This window comes from Mastomys coucha, unplaced genomic scaffold (genome assembly GCF_008632895.1).
Source record: "Mastomys coucha isolate ucsf_1 unplaced genomic scaffold, UCSF_Mcou_1 pScaffold13, whole genome shotgun sequence".
NCBI classification, from domain to species: Eukaryota; Metazoa; Chordata; class Mammalia; order Rodentia; family Muridae; genus Mastomys; species Mastomys coucha.
Window position 1 is genome coordinate 49328327 of NW_022196895.1, and position 17490 is coordinate 49345816.

The following is a 17490-nucleotide window of genomic DNA, read 5'->3' on the forward strand; positions in this document are numbered from 1 at the left end:
CACCCCACCCCCCCGCCACACACACACACAGAGGCATGTAAATCACTCACAGGCAGGCAAAACACCAATGCACATAAAATAAAAATAAAATCTAGTTTTTGAGCTTTACAGAAAGATGGAGAGGTGTAAAGACATGGTGTGAGAATGGACAGAGGAAATCTTAGGACGCCGCCCCTCCCTCTTTTTTTTTTTTTTTTTTTTTTTTTTTTTTTTTTTTTTTGTTGTTGTTGTTCTCTGGATCCTCTATCAGTTGTGAAGAGATGGAAAGCAGCAAGAACAGTTCAGGGGCTCACAGGTATGCCTGGAGACCTCCCACTGACTTCTCCCTGCCGACTAGCTAATCAGCAGAGGAAATTCACCTCCCCAGGTTAGAGAATCAAAAGCGATTTATCATCTTCAAGGAGACCCCCATTTGTTTCTTAGCCTGAGTTGTTAGTACTTCTCCATCAACTTCTTTGCATTTACGAATAATTTCCTCTAAGCCCTTAGATGCGATACAGGATCTTTACGAAGCCATACTTATTGGGCATGTGGAGATCCTTCCATGGAGGGGGCCAGTGTTGAATGCGGAGGTCCTTCCTTCCATGGAGGGGGCCAGTATTGAATGTGGAGTGCAAACTATGTTTCCTCACCTCAGCTGCTTGGTGAAACCTGTCCCTGACTCTACACAAGAACCAAATGCCAGGAACCAGGACATTCCTGAAGGGATGGGACAAGATTGGGGACAAGGAGATAGAATCTACAACTATGTTTCTCAGCTTGTGGATCGTGACTCCTTTGGTGGTTGAATGGTCTTTTTCACAGGGGTGGCCTAAGATATCGAAAACACAGATATTTACATTACCATTATGATGCATAACAGCAAAATTATAGTTATGAAGTAACCATGAAAATAATTTTTATGGCTGGGAGTCACCACAACATGAGGAACTATATTCAAGGGTCCCAGGATTAAGAAGGTTGAGAGCCACTGCTCCAGCATCTCTCTCCGAGAAACCTGCTTATTCCTTGTGAGGGCAAAACACCTGGCCCTGAGGTACTGAGAGGAACAAATTCATGTCTAAGTTGCAATTCGGGTTTCTGATGTGCAAAGCTATTGGGTCTCTTCTGGGGCACTCAGAATTAAAAAGAGGCAGCCGCAGCACACCTCAGCCAGGCGGGGGTGGGGGGTGGGGGGGAGAGGCGGAAACTGTCCGATGGTGTGTCACCGCCCAGCCCTCTCACAGGGTGTAAGTCACTAGCTTTTGGAGACCTCGGTTCCCTTTGTATAAGCTGGCCAGGTTGGGACAGAGGTTTCCTGTGCTCCAGAGTGACCCACAGTGCTCAGCGTTCTAGCAGAATTGCTTCATCTTCCCAGAGGCCTTATCCTCCACAGGAAATGCTCTCCTTGATTGCCCCCTCCTCCCAGTAAACACAGACTCCTACAGATGGCCCAGGAATGGTCTCAGGAACTACTGTGATGCCCCCACCAAGACCTCCTTCTTCAACCCTGGGCAATGCTACTGCTTTTCCAGTGGAGTTAGTTTAACACTTCTCTGAACTAACTCTCCTTCTTTCCTTCCTTCCTTCCTTCCTTCCTTCCCTCCCTTCCTCCTTTCTTCCCTCCCTTCCTCCCTCCTCTCACTCTTTCCTTCCCCCTTCCTCCTTTCCTTCCTTCCTTCTTTCTCTCCCTCCCTCCCTCCCCCTCTTCCTTCCTTCCTTCCTTCCTTCCTTCCTTCCTTCCTTCCTTTTTTAAGACAGGTTCTTACTGTATACCTCAGGCTGACCTTGCAATGCTCCTGACTCAATCTCCCAAGTGCTGGGATTGTAGGCACACACCAACTATGCCTACAAGACTTCACTGAATTAATTATAAGTGGCTTTTTTGTTTGTTTGGTTGGTTTTTTTACTTAAAACCTGTGCTGATAGAACTATCGAGAGCATGTGTGTGTTCGAATGTCTGTACATGAGTGCATGTGTTGGGAGGTGTGTTCTGCCTTACTCTGGAAAGATGAAGGCTTCCGAGCCGTGCAGAAGGGATTGATGTTTGCCACGTTTTAAGGCGGTTACTTCAAGATTCTGTCAAAGTACTTCTGGCTACAGCAGTTTCCACAGATAGTACTGACTTCTGACTTCCCCGTAGCTGTGCCAGTAAGCGCTAGATAGGTAAATTACTGGAGGCATCTTGTGAAGTGTCCCTTGAGCCATTAAGTGGTGCCGGGAATTCAGAAGACTGGAGGGGGCCACTTTTCCTCAGCAAGACTGGAGGCTTGTCTTGAGAGAAGATGAAAATCAAGTTAGGCCACCATTTGAATTTTTTTGGAAACCCTTGAAAAACAGAACGAAGTTGTTGGCGGCTCATTTGCAAATCTTGTTTGACCCTGTTTATTCAGGTTCCTACCCTTCAGAAGGTGGGTGCCTTCTGATAAAATGATAAAATGGCTCAGCGGCTGCCTTGGCTGCCCTGGGCTCATCATTGTAGTTAATACAAGCTGGTAGCATTCACAAGTGGCTAAGCTGTAGTCAAACCACATACCAGTCATCATTAACGTCTGGCCCCAGCACACATCCTACTCCTTCTCATTGGGAGTTTTGATCTAAGAAATTGTAAGCCTGGGAGAGAAGGTGGCTCAACGCTGGCCTCCTGGAGGTTTTCAGTCAGTGCAGCAACATGGCTTGACGTGAGAGAATTTGTGTGATCTTTATTTCAGCCACGTGTATGGTTTAAGAGCTGGTGTTGTGGGACTGGAAACTTAAAAGCCCCTTTAAAAGTAAGACTTGCCTCTCCCTATTACTTATCTCGCTACTCCCGTTGATATAAGATAGAAGAGACTCACAGCCCAGAAGCAATAGTTTGAAAATAGCAGCAGCAATCACAAAGGAAATCAGAGACCGATAAGGTAGGTACATATTACAAGCGGATGCTCTGATGAGCTCCTGACCTCCAGTAACAGGCAGGCTCTTTGTCTTAACAACACACACACACACGCACACACGCACACACGCACACACGCACACACACACACACACACACACACACACACACATGAAATAAAGGCACAGGTTCGTAGGTTGTACTTACATGTTTCTTTCTTTAATCAGAAAGCAATGTAGAATCTAGGGTTGAAGCTGGGTGGTAGAGTCAGAGCTTAGCGAGTGGGAATCCTGGACTCTCACCCCCAGCATCTCATAAACACAGATCGGAAGAAGAGTCACTGCAAATATTCATGTGCAGACCAAAGCCACTGGCCAGGGACCAACGCTTTGCTGTATTTATGTCGGGGGTGGGGTGCCCTTCAAGATAGGATTTCTCTGTGTAGTACCTGGCTGTCCTGGAACTCACTTTGTAGACCAGGCTGGCCACGAACTCAGAAATCTGCCTGCCTCTGCCTCCCAAGTGCTGAGATTAAAGGCATGCACCACCACTGCCTGGCCAGATTTTTTTTTTTTTTTCAAAGAAATGAAGCCTTTAAGGCAAAGTGTAATTCCACTGTTGTCCATCCTCCATCTCCCACCCTCGTCACTGTGTTTGCTTCTGAAGGCCTCTTCTCCATGGAGGGTGTCTGGAGTCCTTGCGCAGTGCTTCAGTTTTGCTGTGTATATTTATGTGTACTTACTACACATTACACACTGCTTACAGCGCTATTCTGTGTATTTCGACAAACGGTAGCATAGTGGCTCTGCTTTTCCCCCAACCAACATTATGCTTTTAATATTTGTCTCCTAATACAAACAGGTCTAGTTCATTAGAGCTAAACACATTAGACAAACGGTGTAGAATGGATAAGACAGCTTACCCTTCCAATGGTAAGATATTTACAGTATTGCTAATTCTTTGCTATCCCAAGCAGTTCCTCAGTGAACTCCTTTGAAACCCTCTCTCAGATTCAGCAGAACTTCATTGGGATATTTCCTTAGACTCTCGATAATCCGGAAAAATCTAACCATTCTCAAATTTATAGATATAGTGTCAAAGTGTCCTCCGGTGTGGCGGTGTCGTGGTACATGCCACATTGGTTCTAGGGGAACTGGCTTTTCCACAGCAAATACTGAACTCTCCAGTTCAGAATTACAAGGTTTGTCCCCGCCCACCCTTGGCCAGGTGTCCTATCTGTTTCTTCTCATGACATTCTCCCACTTTGAAAGTTAACTGCTTCACTTCGGGAAAGAATGGAGAAAATATTAGAACACGGTTCGTTTTTGCCCAGTTCTGGCAAAATCGTGCTATCAGGTGTTTTTTTTTTTTTTTTTTTTTTTTTTTTTTCAGAATGACTCTTTCCCTCAACCTGAAGTCAAGAGTCCTTCCCTATGCTCACTACTTGAATGAATAAACAACCTCTGACCTTCCCAACGTTTTCACAGGTTCTGGGGGAGTTATCTAAACACTCTGAGTAATTTTTTTAAAAAATATTTTCTTACTTATCTGAAATCCTTTGAAAGATAGATTTTTTTTTTAAAAAAAAAAACAGTAATTCTAGGTCTTGGCATAGTTCATCTCCTAAATTCCTTGAGTTTTGGGGGACCTATCAGGTATCCAACTTAAAATTTCATGTCAGTGTCACACAAATATGGGTGTCAGTTCTGCCTCCAAGAACAACTTCCTGGACTTGTAACTGTAGCTGCTACTCTGGGCTGGCACTGCTGTGGACCCGTCTCATTTGGAGTTCCTCCTAGCTTCTTTCTGCCTAGAAGAGGATGGCTGTTGTGTGGGAGAGGAGCTAAACGCAGATTGTTCCTTAACCAGGCTCTTCTCACGTGTTAACAAAGCTAGCGGACGTTAATGAATCACAAAGTGCATATTAGCAGCTGCAGCCTTTGGAGATGTCTTTAGTTTCTGTTCAGCACGTGATACGCGCTGAATACACCCTCTTTGGTGGTGTATTCTCTTTGTACTAAAGAAAAACAAAAACAAAACAACAAAACAAAGGCATCAACATGTTTTAGCTCTTTTTGGATCGTGCAAAGAAAGGCTGCATCTAAATGTTCACTCTTAACAAAGCAGACCAGAAGAGCTCAGAGCAGCCTTGAGGCAAGTGCAGAAAACCTGGCCTTTGGGCTCTCTCAGTAACCACAGCAGGAGATGCTGGTCATACCAGTGTAGTAAGACTCCTTGAAGAAATCCCACCAGACTTGTAGGGCCTGGAATGGATACCTTTGTGAAGTTCCCGCCACACCTCCCCCTTCCCCGCCCCCACATCAGGTGTTGTGCGCACAGGTACAGTTAGATCTGTGTTTTAAGGATCACACTGCTGGCTACAGTTTAGACACTCTCTTCGAGATCCTGTAAGGAAGGTGGGTCAAGGAGCTTTTGCCCCATTGCCAGTGAGAAGGGGTAGTCCATTTGAGCTATGGTGTTAACAGTGGGAGGGGGGGAGGGTGGAGGTGAGCGTTCCTGAAAACCATTAGGAAAGAAACTTGCATGGATCTGGTGGTGACTCAGAGAGAGCAGAGTCAAGGCCAGATGAGTGTCCTCCACCCCTAGGCATTCAGGAGACTGAAGAAGGTGTATGGGATCATCAATACGTGAGGTATTACAGTCAGGGTTGGCCAAAGCCTGGAAGGCCTGGCCTCATGCCACATGTTGCTTTAGAATATACTTCCTGATAGACGATCTACTTTTTCTTCAAGGCAAGTAGGAGGCAAAAATTGTGGGTTTCTTTGGGGATGTATTTCTTTAGGGAGGTTGATGCAGAAACACGTTTATCACAGGGCATCCATTTCTACTCAGTCAGGATAGGCTCGAGAGGGGATGGTGTTAAGCTCAGGCCGGGCCTTTCTACCTAGGGACAGAATGCCACTTGCAGATGAGGATCCTGACGGGGAGCCCCAAGCAGGAGTGTGGCTTCTTATGATGGTGTGTAGCAATTATTACCAGCAGCTTTTATGCAAGACGTCTTCATAGAGAAAGGGTAAAATGATTCCATCAAAAATTTTTATTCCATTAATGATCATTTGAGGGGCCCAGTCGAGTTTTGTTCAATCTCTCTGGCTGCTGACAGCAGGCTCAGTGGGGAGCGTTTTTGAATGTTGCTTGACTGGCCATCTTTTTTTTTAACAGCAAGTTAACAATAAAAGAATATGAGACATCGACAAAAACAATTAGTTTCATCTAATCTAAATGGGATGTCTGTCTTTAGCTTGCTGCGCAGCAGCGGACAGATTAGCCATTATCATGTTTCCATTTGCCGCTGTTATCCCAAAACGAGGAGTTGGAAGACGGATTTGCCATATCACAATCCGGGGACCTTTTCCCTCCTTTCAGGCTGAGTTGATTATCAGCTGTGATTGTCTTGACATTGTTACGAGTCCTAAATTTGCCGATGTTTGTTTTTATTAGCTTAATGCTTGTCTTTTATCGGTGGAGGTAGTAAGTAGAAAGGTTGGGGGAGCTGACAGAAGATCAAGGAGGAGCCAGGATGTGTGTTCAGATGCTTTACAATGACAGCCGAAAGCAGAAGGAAACCCTCACCAAAACTGGGGTCTCCAGACCGGAGACACTGGCCTGAATGAATATGAGTGGCCATAGAGTGAGGCTTTTCTGGGGAAGGCTTATTCTGCCTGTTTATTTGGGAGAGGAAAAGTGGGAGGGCTCAGAAAAAGACGTGTGGTTTCCCAGGATGCTTTGGGAAACCCCTCATCAGTTCCCAGGAGGCTGTACTGACTACTCAAAATATCTTTAGTTCTGCCATTGTCTTTCTATAGTCTGTGTGTGGATGTATGCTTGTGTGTGTGTGTGTGTGTGTGTGTGTGTGTGTGTGTGTAGACGCGCGTGCGCGCGCGCGTGTGAGATCATGTGTCTGCGAGTACGTGTGGGTGTGGAAACCAGAGGTTAACCTCAGGTGTTGGTTCTCAGGAGCCACCTGCCTTGTTTGGTGATAACAGGGTCTCTTACTGGAACCTGGACCTTATCCTTATGGCAGGCTGATAGGTCATCAATGCCCAGGGATCCACCTCACCTGTCCCTGCCTTCCCAGCAGGATTCCAAGTATGTGCCACCAGGCCCAGCTTTTCATGTGGGCGCTGGGGATTGAACTTGGGTCCTCAGGTTTCTGCAGGAAATACATTACCAACTGAACTATCTCCCCAGACTCCCAAGAAACTACTGCCTCATACGTGCTTCCTGACTGCCTCAGCATCTGGGGAAATCTTAGAGAATTCCTATTGGATCTGGAACTGCCTCTTCTACTCCGGGACCTCACATTCTGGAGGGGCACAAGTGTGTCCACCTTCAGCATTTACATGAAGGGTTTTTGTTGTTGTTTTGTTTTTCTTTGTTGTTTTTTTTTTTGTGTGTGTGTGTGCTTCTTGCTTGGTTTGAAGTGGATTTTCTTTTCTTCTTTCCTATCTTGAGGAATCTGCCAGGGTTTACCAAAGGCAATAATGATGAGCGTGAGCTTGGTTGAGAAATATAAGCTTCATACAAGACAGCTGTTTTCCTCTTTCTCTTTCTGGGGATGTTTTGGGATGACTTCTCCCGTAAAGACTTCAGAGATTGGCGCCCCTGTGAGCAGACTGTCCCTTTATTTCATCCCAGAATCTCTCTTTTACCAGTCCTCTACCCTGTTCTACAACTTCCCAGCTGCCTTCTGCTGAGGGCTGCCCAGCTCTGTGGACGGACAGTGACTGCCTGCCTTAGAACGGTTGCATACTGGAGACTGAAGGCCTTTTATGTGCTTGCTCCAATCATGTCAGTGTGGTCTCTCCTTTCAGCTTGCTTTGTTTATCCGGCAGCTCATTATTTAAGACTAGCCTGTCAAAATAGGTTAAATATTCTTTGGGAACTATGGTCACATCCTTGAGATAGCACAACTATGTTTAATCGAGGGAAGATTGGCTTGATAAGAAAAAACGCGATCGACTTGCTTCACCAAAAAATATTTCCCCGTTACCCTGGCTGAGTTTCCATGACCATCAATAAGCACTAGCAAACCCAACGACCGTAAATCTCTGCAGCTGACATGGAAAGACACCAAGGGAAACAGGGAAAAAAATGATTGCTGATGATTCGTTCTAACTACTTGACCTTCTGACCTCTTCTCTAGATATATGATCAAGATGGGAGACTTCAGCACTTTATTGATGGTGGGGAGCCTAGTAAGTCGAGCTGGATGAGGTATATCCGATGTGCAAGGCACTGTGGAGAACAGAATCTAACAGTAGTTCAGTACAGGTAAAGTATATCTTGATTTACTGCCACAGCCCTTTTGGCTGGCACATACAAATGCAGGCTGGCTGCGAGTGGTTGAAAATACCCTGCAGAATGCTGTATATGGATCGGTTGTTCTTTGTTGGGTTTCTGAAACTGCCTTGGTCCTGGTAGTAATGTTTCATAGACACTCAGAAATAAAAGTACAAGCATGTGCCCTCCTTGAATGCGTACACAGACTACAGTTATTCTTCATCATCACTTGGATGTCCATACTGACCCCAATGAGGTTAACAGCCCCACTGCCTCAGGGTTCCTTCCCCAGAAGATGTGAAAACACATACACGCTCGCCCACGCGCGCACACACACACACACACACACACACAAATGAAAGCTTGGAGACCCCAGTTCCAGATTTGTTCCTTCTGGTCTCCATCAGTATCTCTCTTTCTCTCAGAGAATAAGATACATTTGCACAAGAGTCTGGAAAACCCAAGTACCCAGTTTTCCCAAACTGGTCAAGCTCAGCAGCAGGACTGAGCCACTATGACCTCTCCCGATCTCTAAAGGTTCCAGAGCATCTGGGGCTGGCCCTTGGTTGAGTTCAGCTGAGTTCCAGGGGATATGGTTGTTTCAAATGAGAGGAAAGAGGCCCCTGCCCCTACTACTGTCTCCTAATATGAATGGGCAGAGACCAAAGACTGACAGATCCAAGCAGAGGCATCCACACAGGGATGGGGCAGAGGCATCCACATAGGGATAGAGCCTTGGAGCACTGCCTCCACTTCTCAGTGCACCTGCTACCCTCCCCCCACCAGGTTCCTCAGGAAGACCAGAATCAAGATGAGAAGGCAGAAACAAATCAAACAGAAGAAAAAAAAATTCCCAGCCCTAAGCCTTCTTCTCTCAGAATCCCTCGAAAACATGTGCCTTATAAATATATGAGCTCAGTTATAAACAGCCGTGTTCCCTTCAGAGTCAGAAGCAACTGTTTAGCTTTATTGGGCACCAGACACATCAAAGCCAAGAGCCTTGTGCTCCACAACTTGGAGTTCTGCCTGGAGCTATTTATTTTCCTTTTTTTTTTTTTTAAGAAAATTTTTTTTCTAATTTTTTTTCTTTATAGCTTAAAGGGTGCACAAATCTGGCTTACTCTCAGAAGGTCTCCAGTTCTAAAAAGAACATACTTGGGCAGTGTCTGACTCATTGCTTGGGTTTCCCATGCAGTTTCATTAAGGAATGGTTTATATGAAATGATATAGGGGCTATTTGGTGACTCTGGGGGACAGACATGGCAACACACCTTTGCTATCAGGGAGTTTCCAAGCAACCCTGAGCTAGCCAATGAGCAAAGATTGTGTTGTGTCCACTCAGCCAGAGATAGTTTGGCCACTAATGTAGTAAATACCAAGGGAGCTTTTGAGGCAAATTCTAAATTTGGGACAAGAAACCCCTTCAGGAAAGGGGCATGAGTGAGCCATTACCTATCTGTCAATATTAAGTGGATTTTACAACTCTCCTTTCATGAGGGCGTTTAAGCTACGAGCTCTCTTGGCCGATCTGTTTTGGATTACTGCAGATCTTTATACAATGAGCTACAAAAACACAATTTAAAAAAACTGGCATCCATGACCAGTGACCACGTCCAAAAGTAAGAAAATAGAAAAGTTGGACCCTGAAGAGCCAGCCTAATTTTTATTGTACATGAATGTCCTCTTCACAATAAGTCAGCTGGTTTAAATTCATTCTGTTATGATTTGTAATATCTAAATGGAATTTTCTTCAAAGCGCCCTTGATTGATTGACCCTTAGCTGAACGTTTTGTTTTTATTTTGAGGCTGACAATAATGTTTGTTGGCATGTGTTCTGCTTCAACTGCGTTGGGACGCCATGAAGCTATCTTTATGAGTCATCCAACCACAATACTAAATACATGTCAGCAAAGGAAATATTATCTGAAAAGGGAAAAATCCCTTTGATGTGCTTCAGCATGCAGGGATTTCTGCAAGCTTTGGAAGCTCTGGGTGCTTGTACGGAATGGTGTACGCTTACATACTCCCCCCAACCCCCTTCGGCCTACACTGTGCCTCAGAAGACCACCCATTGCTCCAAAACAGTTCTGGTCTTTCAGCGGCAAAGTGGTCATTTAGTTTAACACATTCATTTGCCGGGCGCTGTGTTTATATTAAGGGAAGGCAAACCCAGAGATGAAATGTTGCAAGGATGAAGTACAAAGTAGACTCAATTTTTCTCAACTTAGGAGATGTCAGTGATGTATAACTCGGTTCCAAATTTGATTTTTTTTTTTTTTATGCAGCAGTGGAAAGAATTAATAAAATGCACAGCTCTGAGAGATGCCAAGGCAGGAAGGGCAGCGAGGGTTGGACAAGTGGCTGGAGTTTTTGTCAGATATTCATAGAACGTTGGGGGAAAAACCATTCTGCTAAGCTAGCAGTGCCCTCGTGAGACAGAATGGCAGTAAGTAAGGAAAATAACAAGATAAATGAAATTTTTGCAGCTGCAAGTAAAATATTGAGAATCTGCACTTTTTTTATTGATCTTTATGATCCTATTGCCAAGAGCCACTTTGTGGTGACAAAATATGTTGACAAGCGCGTATCTCACTGCCATGAAAAATGTGGGGAAGGATTCTCCTTATGTCTGCAGTGTTCTACAAGGAACAAATTACACTGTTGCAGCCAATTCGTTACAGAAAGGCAACATTTAAGGCCCCCCAACCCGGAAACACTTTTATCTGGAACTTGAGGGTAATATTTGTAACAATCCTTCATTGAGGAAACCAGTCCCAGCACCTCATTCTTCTAAAAATCTGGAGATTTTTCTTAACGGCCCCAAAGCTGCTGTTGTAAAAGATGTCTACTTCGTGGCACCCTCTCTCCATCATCCAGGGTGTAATCTTTCAGCCCGAGTAAAGTGCTCCTCTTGTATTTATTGAATTTCCATCCATTTCATACAAGAGGGCTTTTCTCTCCTCCTACATCAAACTTTGGGGGGAGGGGGCAGATAGGAGGGATTTTTGCTCCCTTCGTCCTTCTAACACCAAGGCTGCTCCATTTTATTATGAATTTGGGAACTCCCAAGGTCAAGGTGGCAGGATGCACTTAGTACTTTTTCCTCAGATAAGACGTCAACAGTATTAATTGACATTTGGGGTTGGGGAATGTTCACTGGCTCTGCAGTTTGAGAGACATTTTGCCACCAGGAGGAATTTTCTCATTAGTGTAAGATAGACTTTTTTTAAATGAACTTTTCCTTTCCTGTTGTCTCCTGGGCCAGATTTCTGTCTCTTCAAGACCCTCTGTGGAAGGCATTATGGAAATAAAGTGTACATTGTTTATCATGCGGAGTTACAGGCATTCCTTGATGCCGGGCATACCAGGATGGGCACAGAATCCTTATAAATGGTTTAGCTGGAGCTGGGCAGAATGTTTTGAGGATAATAAAAATGTGTTGGGACGTATGAGCATTTCGCCTTACTAAGTTGGGTTTTCTTTTGTTTTAAATAGGTCGAATATATTCTACCGAGCCTGTATAGATATTCCCAGGGGCACCGAGCTTCTGGTGTGGTACAATGACAGCTATACATCTTTCTTTGGGATCCCTTTACAATGCATTGCCCAGGATGAAAACTGTAAGAATCTACTTTAGTTCTGAATCCATACACACGTACAAGATACCTCTTAAAGAATGCCTTTTGAAACTTCTGAAATGTAGTTTGCATGGGCCATTCTACCACAGCCTCCTTTCCTGCCCTACTCTTTGCCTGATCACTGTTTCAAAGCCTTTGCCAAAGTTTTAAAGAATTGCTGAGGGAAAAAAAAATTGAAGTCAGCTGGTCTCCACTGAGCACCTACTGTGACATGTCTGCCACTTTAAGAGGGAAAATGGCAGAGTTTCTGCTCTGAAGGGAGGCTGTCTTGGAGCCATTCTCTATATAAAAAAAAATAACAAAGAAACAGCATTGTTCAATCAAGATGATCACCTCTGCAGCTGAGTATGGATTAGAATAGTCATTAGAATAATAGGACTAAAAACTATAGGTTTTATATATGACTATGGAATTCATGTCTTAGTTGTCTTATGTAAAACTATGTGTAGAACTATAAGATTTTCTTCTCTCGTTGGTTTCCTGCCAACTACTACCTTTAAAACAATAACAGAATATTTAAGCTGATGTGAACTTGCAGAAACATCTATCTGAACTTATTTCAAGTTGTTATTGATGCTTGGGAAACGGTTTAGGTGAAAGACATATGTGGGGCAGTCTGCACTGGGGAGGACGCTTACTTCAGGGACACTGTGTTTTCCTGTCACCAAACTCACTCATCTGTGAAATGATAATTTGATATGCTGCAAGAAAGAAACTGAGACAAAAGATGGGTTTGTCAATGGGTGGAGAGCTTCCTCTTGGAAGAAGCTGTCTCCTCTCTCTCTCTCTCTCTCTCTCTCTCTCTCTCTCTCTCTCTCTCTCTCTCTCTCTCTCATACACTCATCACACAAATGCCCCCAATACTGCTCATCACAATGCTGATCTGTTCTTTGTTGCCTTTAATTCCCTTGTAAAAAAGAAAATCCTTAAAGAGCACACTGCTATCAACCTTTCTCTTTTACTCTCATTCAAACCAAGCTCAAAAGAAGACATGGATCTGGGTCTTCTCCTTACTTGCTCTTTCTCCTGTCCTTTCAGCTCTGATACCCTTGTTAGAGGGAGTATCCGTTTTCAGGGAGGGCAGTTGCTGGGCTGGAAATGGATGAGCAGTTGGCGTTACTGCAGACACAAACGTGGCGGCCATTATGTTTCCTCTTCCTCAGGATGATACCATGTCCACCTCCCTTACAGCATGAACCATAGAAGAACATCTCACCTACTGGCATGAGCTTTCTGTGTCCCAGAACCCTGACCCAAACTCAGCTCCTAATGTGTGGCATTTGAGTCAAAATGATTTTGGAAATTGTCTTAGTTAAAGTTTTACTGCTGTGAACAGACACCATAACTAAGGCAACTCTCATAAGGACAACATTTAATTGGGGCTGGCTTACAGGTTCAGAGGTTCAGTCCATTATCATCAAGGTAGGAACATGGCAGCATCCAGGCAGGCAGGGTGCAGGAGGGGCTGAGAGTTCTACATCTTCATCTGAAGGCTGCTAGCAGAATACTGACTTCTAGGCAGCTAGGATGAGGGTCTTAAGGCCCATACCCACAGAGACACACCTACTCCAACAAGGCCACACCTCCTAATAGTGCCACTCCCTGGCCTGAGCATATACAAACCATCGCAGAAATCCTGTGAGCTTCCTTATTTCCTCCTTGAATACAATCTGCTTCAGACTCTGTAGATGCTGTGTTGTGCTGTGTGTTGTGGAATGTGTAGTTGTAAGCATATGAAGGCATAGGGTTCTGAATTAGAGCTCATAGTTCAAACAGACATTTAATTCTTATGTACTGATCACCTACTAGAGGTCAACATCTTTGGTAGGTACCGCAAATGCAGAAGGAAGGAAACAGTCAATAGATCCTACACTCATGAAGCTTATGTCTCAGGACAGGGTACTGTAAGTATGTAATTAAATGTTGGTCAGGCAGTGATATGTTGTGGAGTACTAAATCAGAAAAGCACAGGCGTGCTGAGAGCTTGGGACTACAGACTCAGCAAATGACCTCAAGTAGTCCTCACTGGCAAGCTGGCCTTTGACCAAAGATTTAAGGAGGTGAGGGAATGGGATGCATGCTGCTCTAGACAAGAACATTGTAGGCAGTTGAACCAAAGCCCTAATCACCTCATGGTGGAAATGTCCCTCTCAACTGGAAGAGCAGCCCAGAAGTTGGTCTAGGTATGGTAGAGTGATTGATGGGCAAAATATAAGTCAGGTGTGGGTGGATAGGGGACATGTATCTGGTCCCTGTGAGGACCCTGGCTTTCACTCTGTGACCTTGGTGATGAGGCTGGCATGAGGTTTGGAGCAGTAGTGAGATGCTCTGACCAAAGTTGTAGTAGGATTACTCTGTCTTTTGAGTGCGGATCATAACATAAACAGTGAGGGAGAGCTCAGGGGCTCTTACGGAAGCCAGGGGAGCACTGATGGTGGTTTGGACCAACATGGAAGTGGCAGAGGTGGTAAGAGGTAATTGAACACTAGGCATATTTTGAAAGTAAGACCAACAGCATCGCCGGGTGGTGGTGGCGGCGGCGGCGCACGCCTTTAATCCCAGCACTTGGGAGGCAGAGGCAGGTGGATTTCTGAGTTCGAGGCCAGCCTGGTCTACAGAGTGAGTTCCAGGACAGCCAGGGCTATACAGAGAAACCCTGTATTGGAAAAAAAAAAAAAAAGACCAACAGCATCTTCTGCCATTCTAGGTCCTGAGGAAAACATGTCGAGGATGACTTTGAATCATCTAGACTAAGGCATGACTATTTCCTGAGTTTAGAAATAGAAAAGAAAAACATGGAGTAGCCACATAGGAGCTACTATGCCTCCTTGGATCTCTAGAGTAGAAGTCATTTGTTCATGCATTGCTTTCACCTCACAAGGCCGTGAAGATGCGTGTGGGTGACTGGGGTTGGAGGCAGGGCATTTGGCTGTCCACTTGACATCCACAGCCACCTGGCAGGGTTTCTGGGTCTGCCAAGTGGTATCCAGAGTTGGGGCCGTAGTGCCACTAGAGTATGCTTGCTGAAGAGCATGCGGTTTGCTCTCAACCCTCTCTCCTGCAGCTCCAGAGCTGCACGAAGCCTTCTAAAGGATGCTGACTAGAGGGTTAGTGAATCCTGCCAGGGCTCATTACACCATTTTACCCCTCAAGGCCACAGCGGCGTATAGTTTGTGGCTTCAGTAAGAAAGCTAAGTTACCCCTTTCAGGTTTAGTTGGGAGTTCTCAGTAAGGATTGAGGGAAATTCAAAGGGATTTAAGCCATCGTCTAAAAGTCTTACCGGTGACAATGCCTCTTTCCACTGAGGGTGTTATAGGAATCTTATTTTCACTTCCTGTCTCAAAGTCATATATCTGTCATGTGACTGGCCACCCAAGAAACCAGCACAAGGCTTCATCAGATAGTGAGGGGAGAAATAATGATGTCAACTGTAATTCTGAGACAGAGCCTCATCCCATTTGATCCCGGGGTAGCCTGGGAATGCTTTGCAATGACTATGGCTTATCCTGTGCTAAGAAAATATTCAAGTGACTCAGGCATGCAGATGTGCAAAGGGGGCATTGCAGGGAACTTAACAGTTAGCCCTCCTCACCCCGAGGAATTTAAATCATCTCCAGGGGTCAGCAATGCTAAGATGATTTTTTTTTTTTTACCCCACCTTGCTAGTCACAAAATAAATTAGGTTTCTAAAACAAGTTTCTTGAGATCAAAGACTCAGTAATCAAATGCACTTCCTGATAGGGTTGTGTGGAGCACACAGTTACATGTGTTGAGCCAGGGAGATACCTCAACAGGTAAAGAAAAGGCGCCACAAAGCCTGATAGATCTCTATATTCCAGCCCAAGATGTGCATGGTGCAAGGAGAGAAGCTGAATCCTGAAAGTGGTCCTCTCTCTCTCTCTCTCTCTCTCTCTCTCCCTGTCTCTCTCTCTCTCACACACACACACATAAAGGTACATGGATAAAAATAAGACCTTCCATCACAATTATGAGAAGAGATCAGATATTATTTCAGCCAGATTTTCCTTTGTTAATGAAATTGATACCGGACCAAGGTATTCAAAGAAAATGTGATTTTAGTTAGTGAATAGTACTTATTAAGCACTTTCAGTTATAAAAGTATCATTTTTCTTCCCATGGTTCTTTCAACATGCAGAGTGCATGTTTCCCACTGATCGTGTGCTGTGGGACCTGGGGCTTCGTAAGTTCCCCCCTCTGTCAGCGGCATGTAGCAGTGGCTGCACACACTGCCCGGACATGCCAGTAAAAGCCGCCTGGCCTCAAAGAGAAGACCGTGCTCGACACAGGCATCTGGGCTCTGGAAGCAATTCTTGTGTTGTTTTCTTTTTTAAAAACTATAGTTGAAAATGTAATACTGCTCCGAGAGACAGAAAGCCCTTTCCATGTACTGCGGGCCTTTCAAAGACCCTGAAGGAACACTCGTGTCGACAGATCACATCCGCAAAAAGGAGTGAGGTTGCCCCAAGCTTCCAGTGGGGGATTAGCTCCTGCCGAGTGTAAAGACTCGAGTGTGTTCATATTCTTTTCAGAGGAAATTAAAAAAAAAAAAAAAAGCTTAGGAATAAATGTTAAACAGTTCTTTCCTCTGCTTGCTGGGTCTCAGTATATGAAGCTGAGGTGGCAGAATGTGAGACTTGATGGCCATGCAGGAGCTGCTCTGGATTAGACCCTGCCTGGAGGAGGCCTGCTCCTCTGGATTTTCAAAGAACAGCAAATGAAAAGGGGCCACCTCTGTACAGGGCCTCTCACCTTCCACCAGTCAACCCACAAGGGGAAACTGGATCTTGCCCAAGGAGCACCCTGCTCAACCCTTTATCCATGTGACCCTTAGGATGTAATGATAGCATTTAATCCAGTAGGAGTATCCTGTGTGGGCAAGCCCTCAAAGGAAGTGTTGTGATAGTGTGTAAAACCTTAGGCCCCTACTTGAGCATCAGAGGACAGAGGTTCATTAGTATACAACTCAGGCATAAACCTTAATGGAGGCACCTCTTGGGTTAACTACAGCAGAGACCCTAAGCTGAGGGCTGCTAGGTCAAATATGGTTAAGAGCAGCCAGAGTACCTCTACACACAGAGAGTCCCTGGGATTGGACGCCTTATGCAAGTCTTCAGTCTCTGAGTGTTGGCTAGAAGAATGTTGACTCCAAGCCAAGGGTCAAGGAGCTGTCTATCTTGAGACACTGTGAAACAGTATACACCTTGCTATAGCTACAGAGTGGTGCAGGCCTTGATTTTTATCCTATCTGCCAGACATAAAAAAGCTGAGTCAAGAACCTAATAGGAAAATTGGCCTAGGGCTGGGGAGATGGCCCAGTGCCTTGCAAACATGAGGACCTGAGCTAGGTCTCTGGACCCTCAGTAAAAAGCTGAGCATGATGGTATGCACTTACCATCATCTCAGAGCTGGAGAGGTAGAGAGAGTGGGCCCATGGGATCTGAAGCCAGCCAGTATAGCTGAACTGGAAAACCCCAGGGCAATGACCCTATCTATGGAAAACCAAAACCAACCAACCAACCAAACAAACAAACAAACCAACTAACCAACCAAACCAACCAACCAACCAACCAACCAACCAACCAACCAACCAACCAACCCAATCAATCAAACAAACAAAATATGGCTGGTACCTGAGAAATGATAGTCAACTTGTTCTCTAGCTTCTCTCTCTC

General features: G+C 45.0%; 1 protein-coding gene across 2 annotated transcripts in view; it reads left to right on the plus strand.

Annotated features, from left to right (window-relative positions):
- Prdm6 (PR/SET domain 6) overlaps positions 1 to 17490 on the plus strand; it is a 105816-nt gene that overhangs the window by 64733 nt on the left and 23593 nt on the right. For both annotated transcript variants that reach the window (XM_031365693.1, XM_031365692.1), the window contains exons 4-5: positions 8022 to 8149; positions 11654 to 11778. In XM_031365693.1, coding sequence (XP_031221553.1) covers positions 8022 to 8149; positions 11654 to 11778 — 253 coding nt within the window. The remainder of the gene's footprint in view (positions 1 to 8021; positions 8150 to 11653; positions 11779 to 17490) is intronic.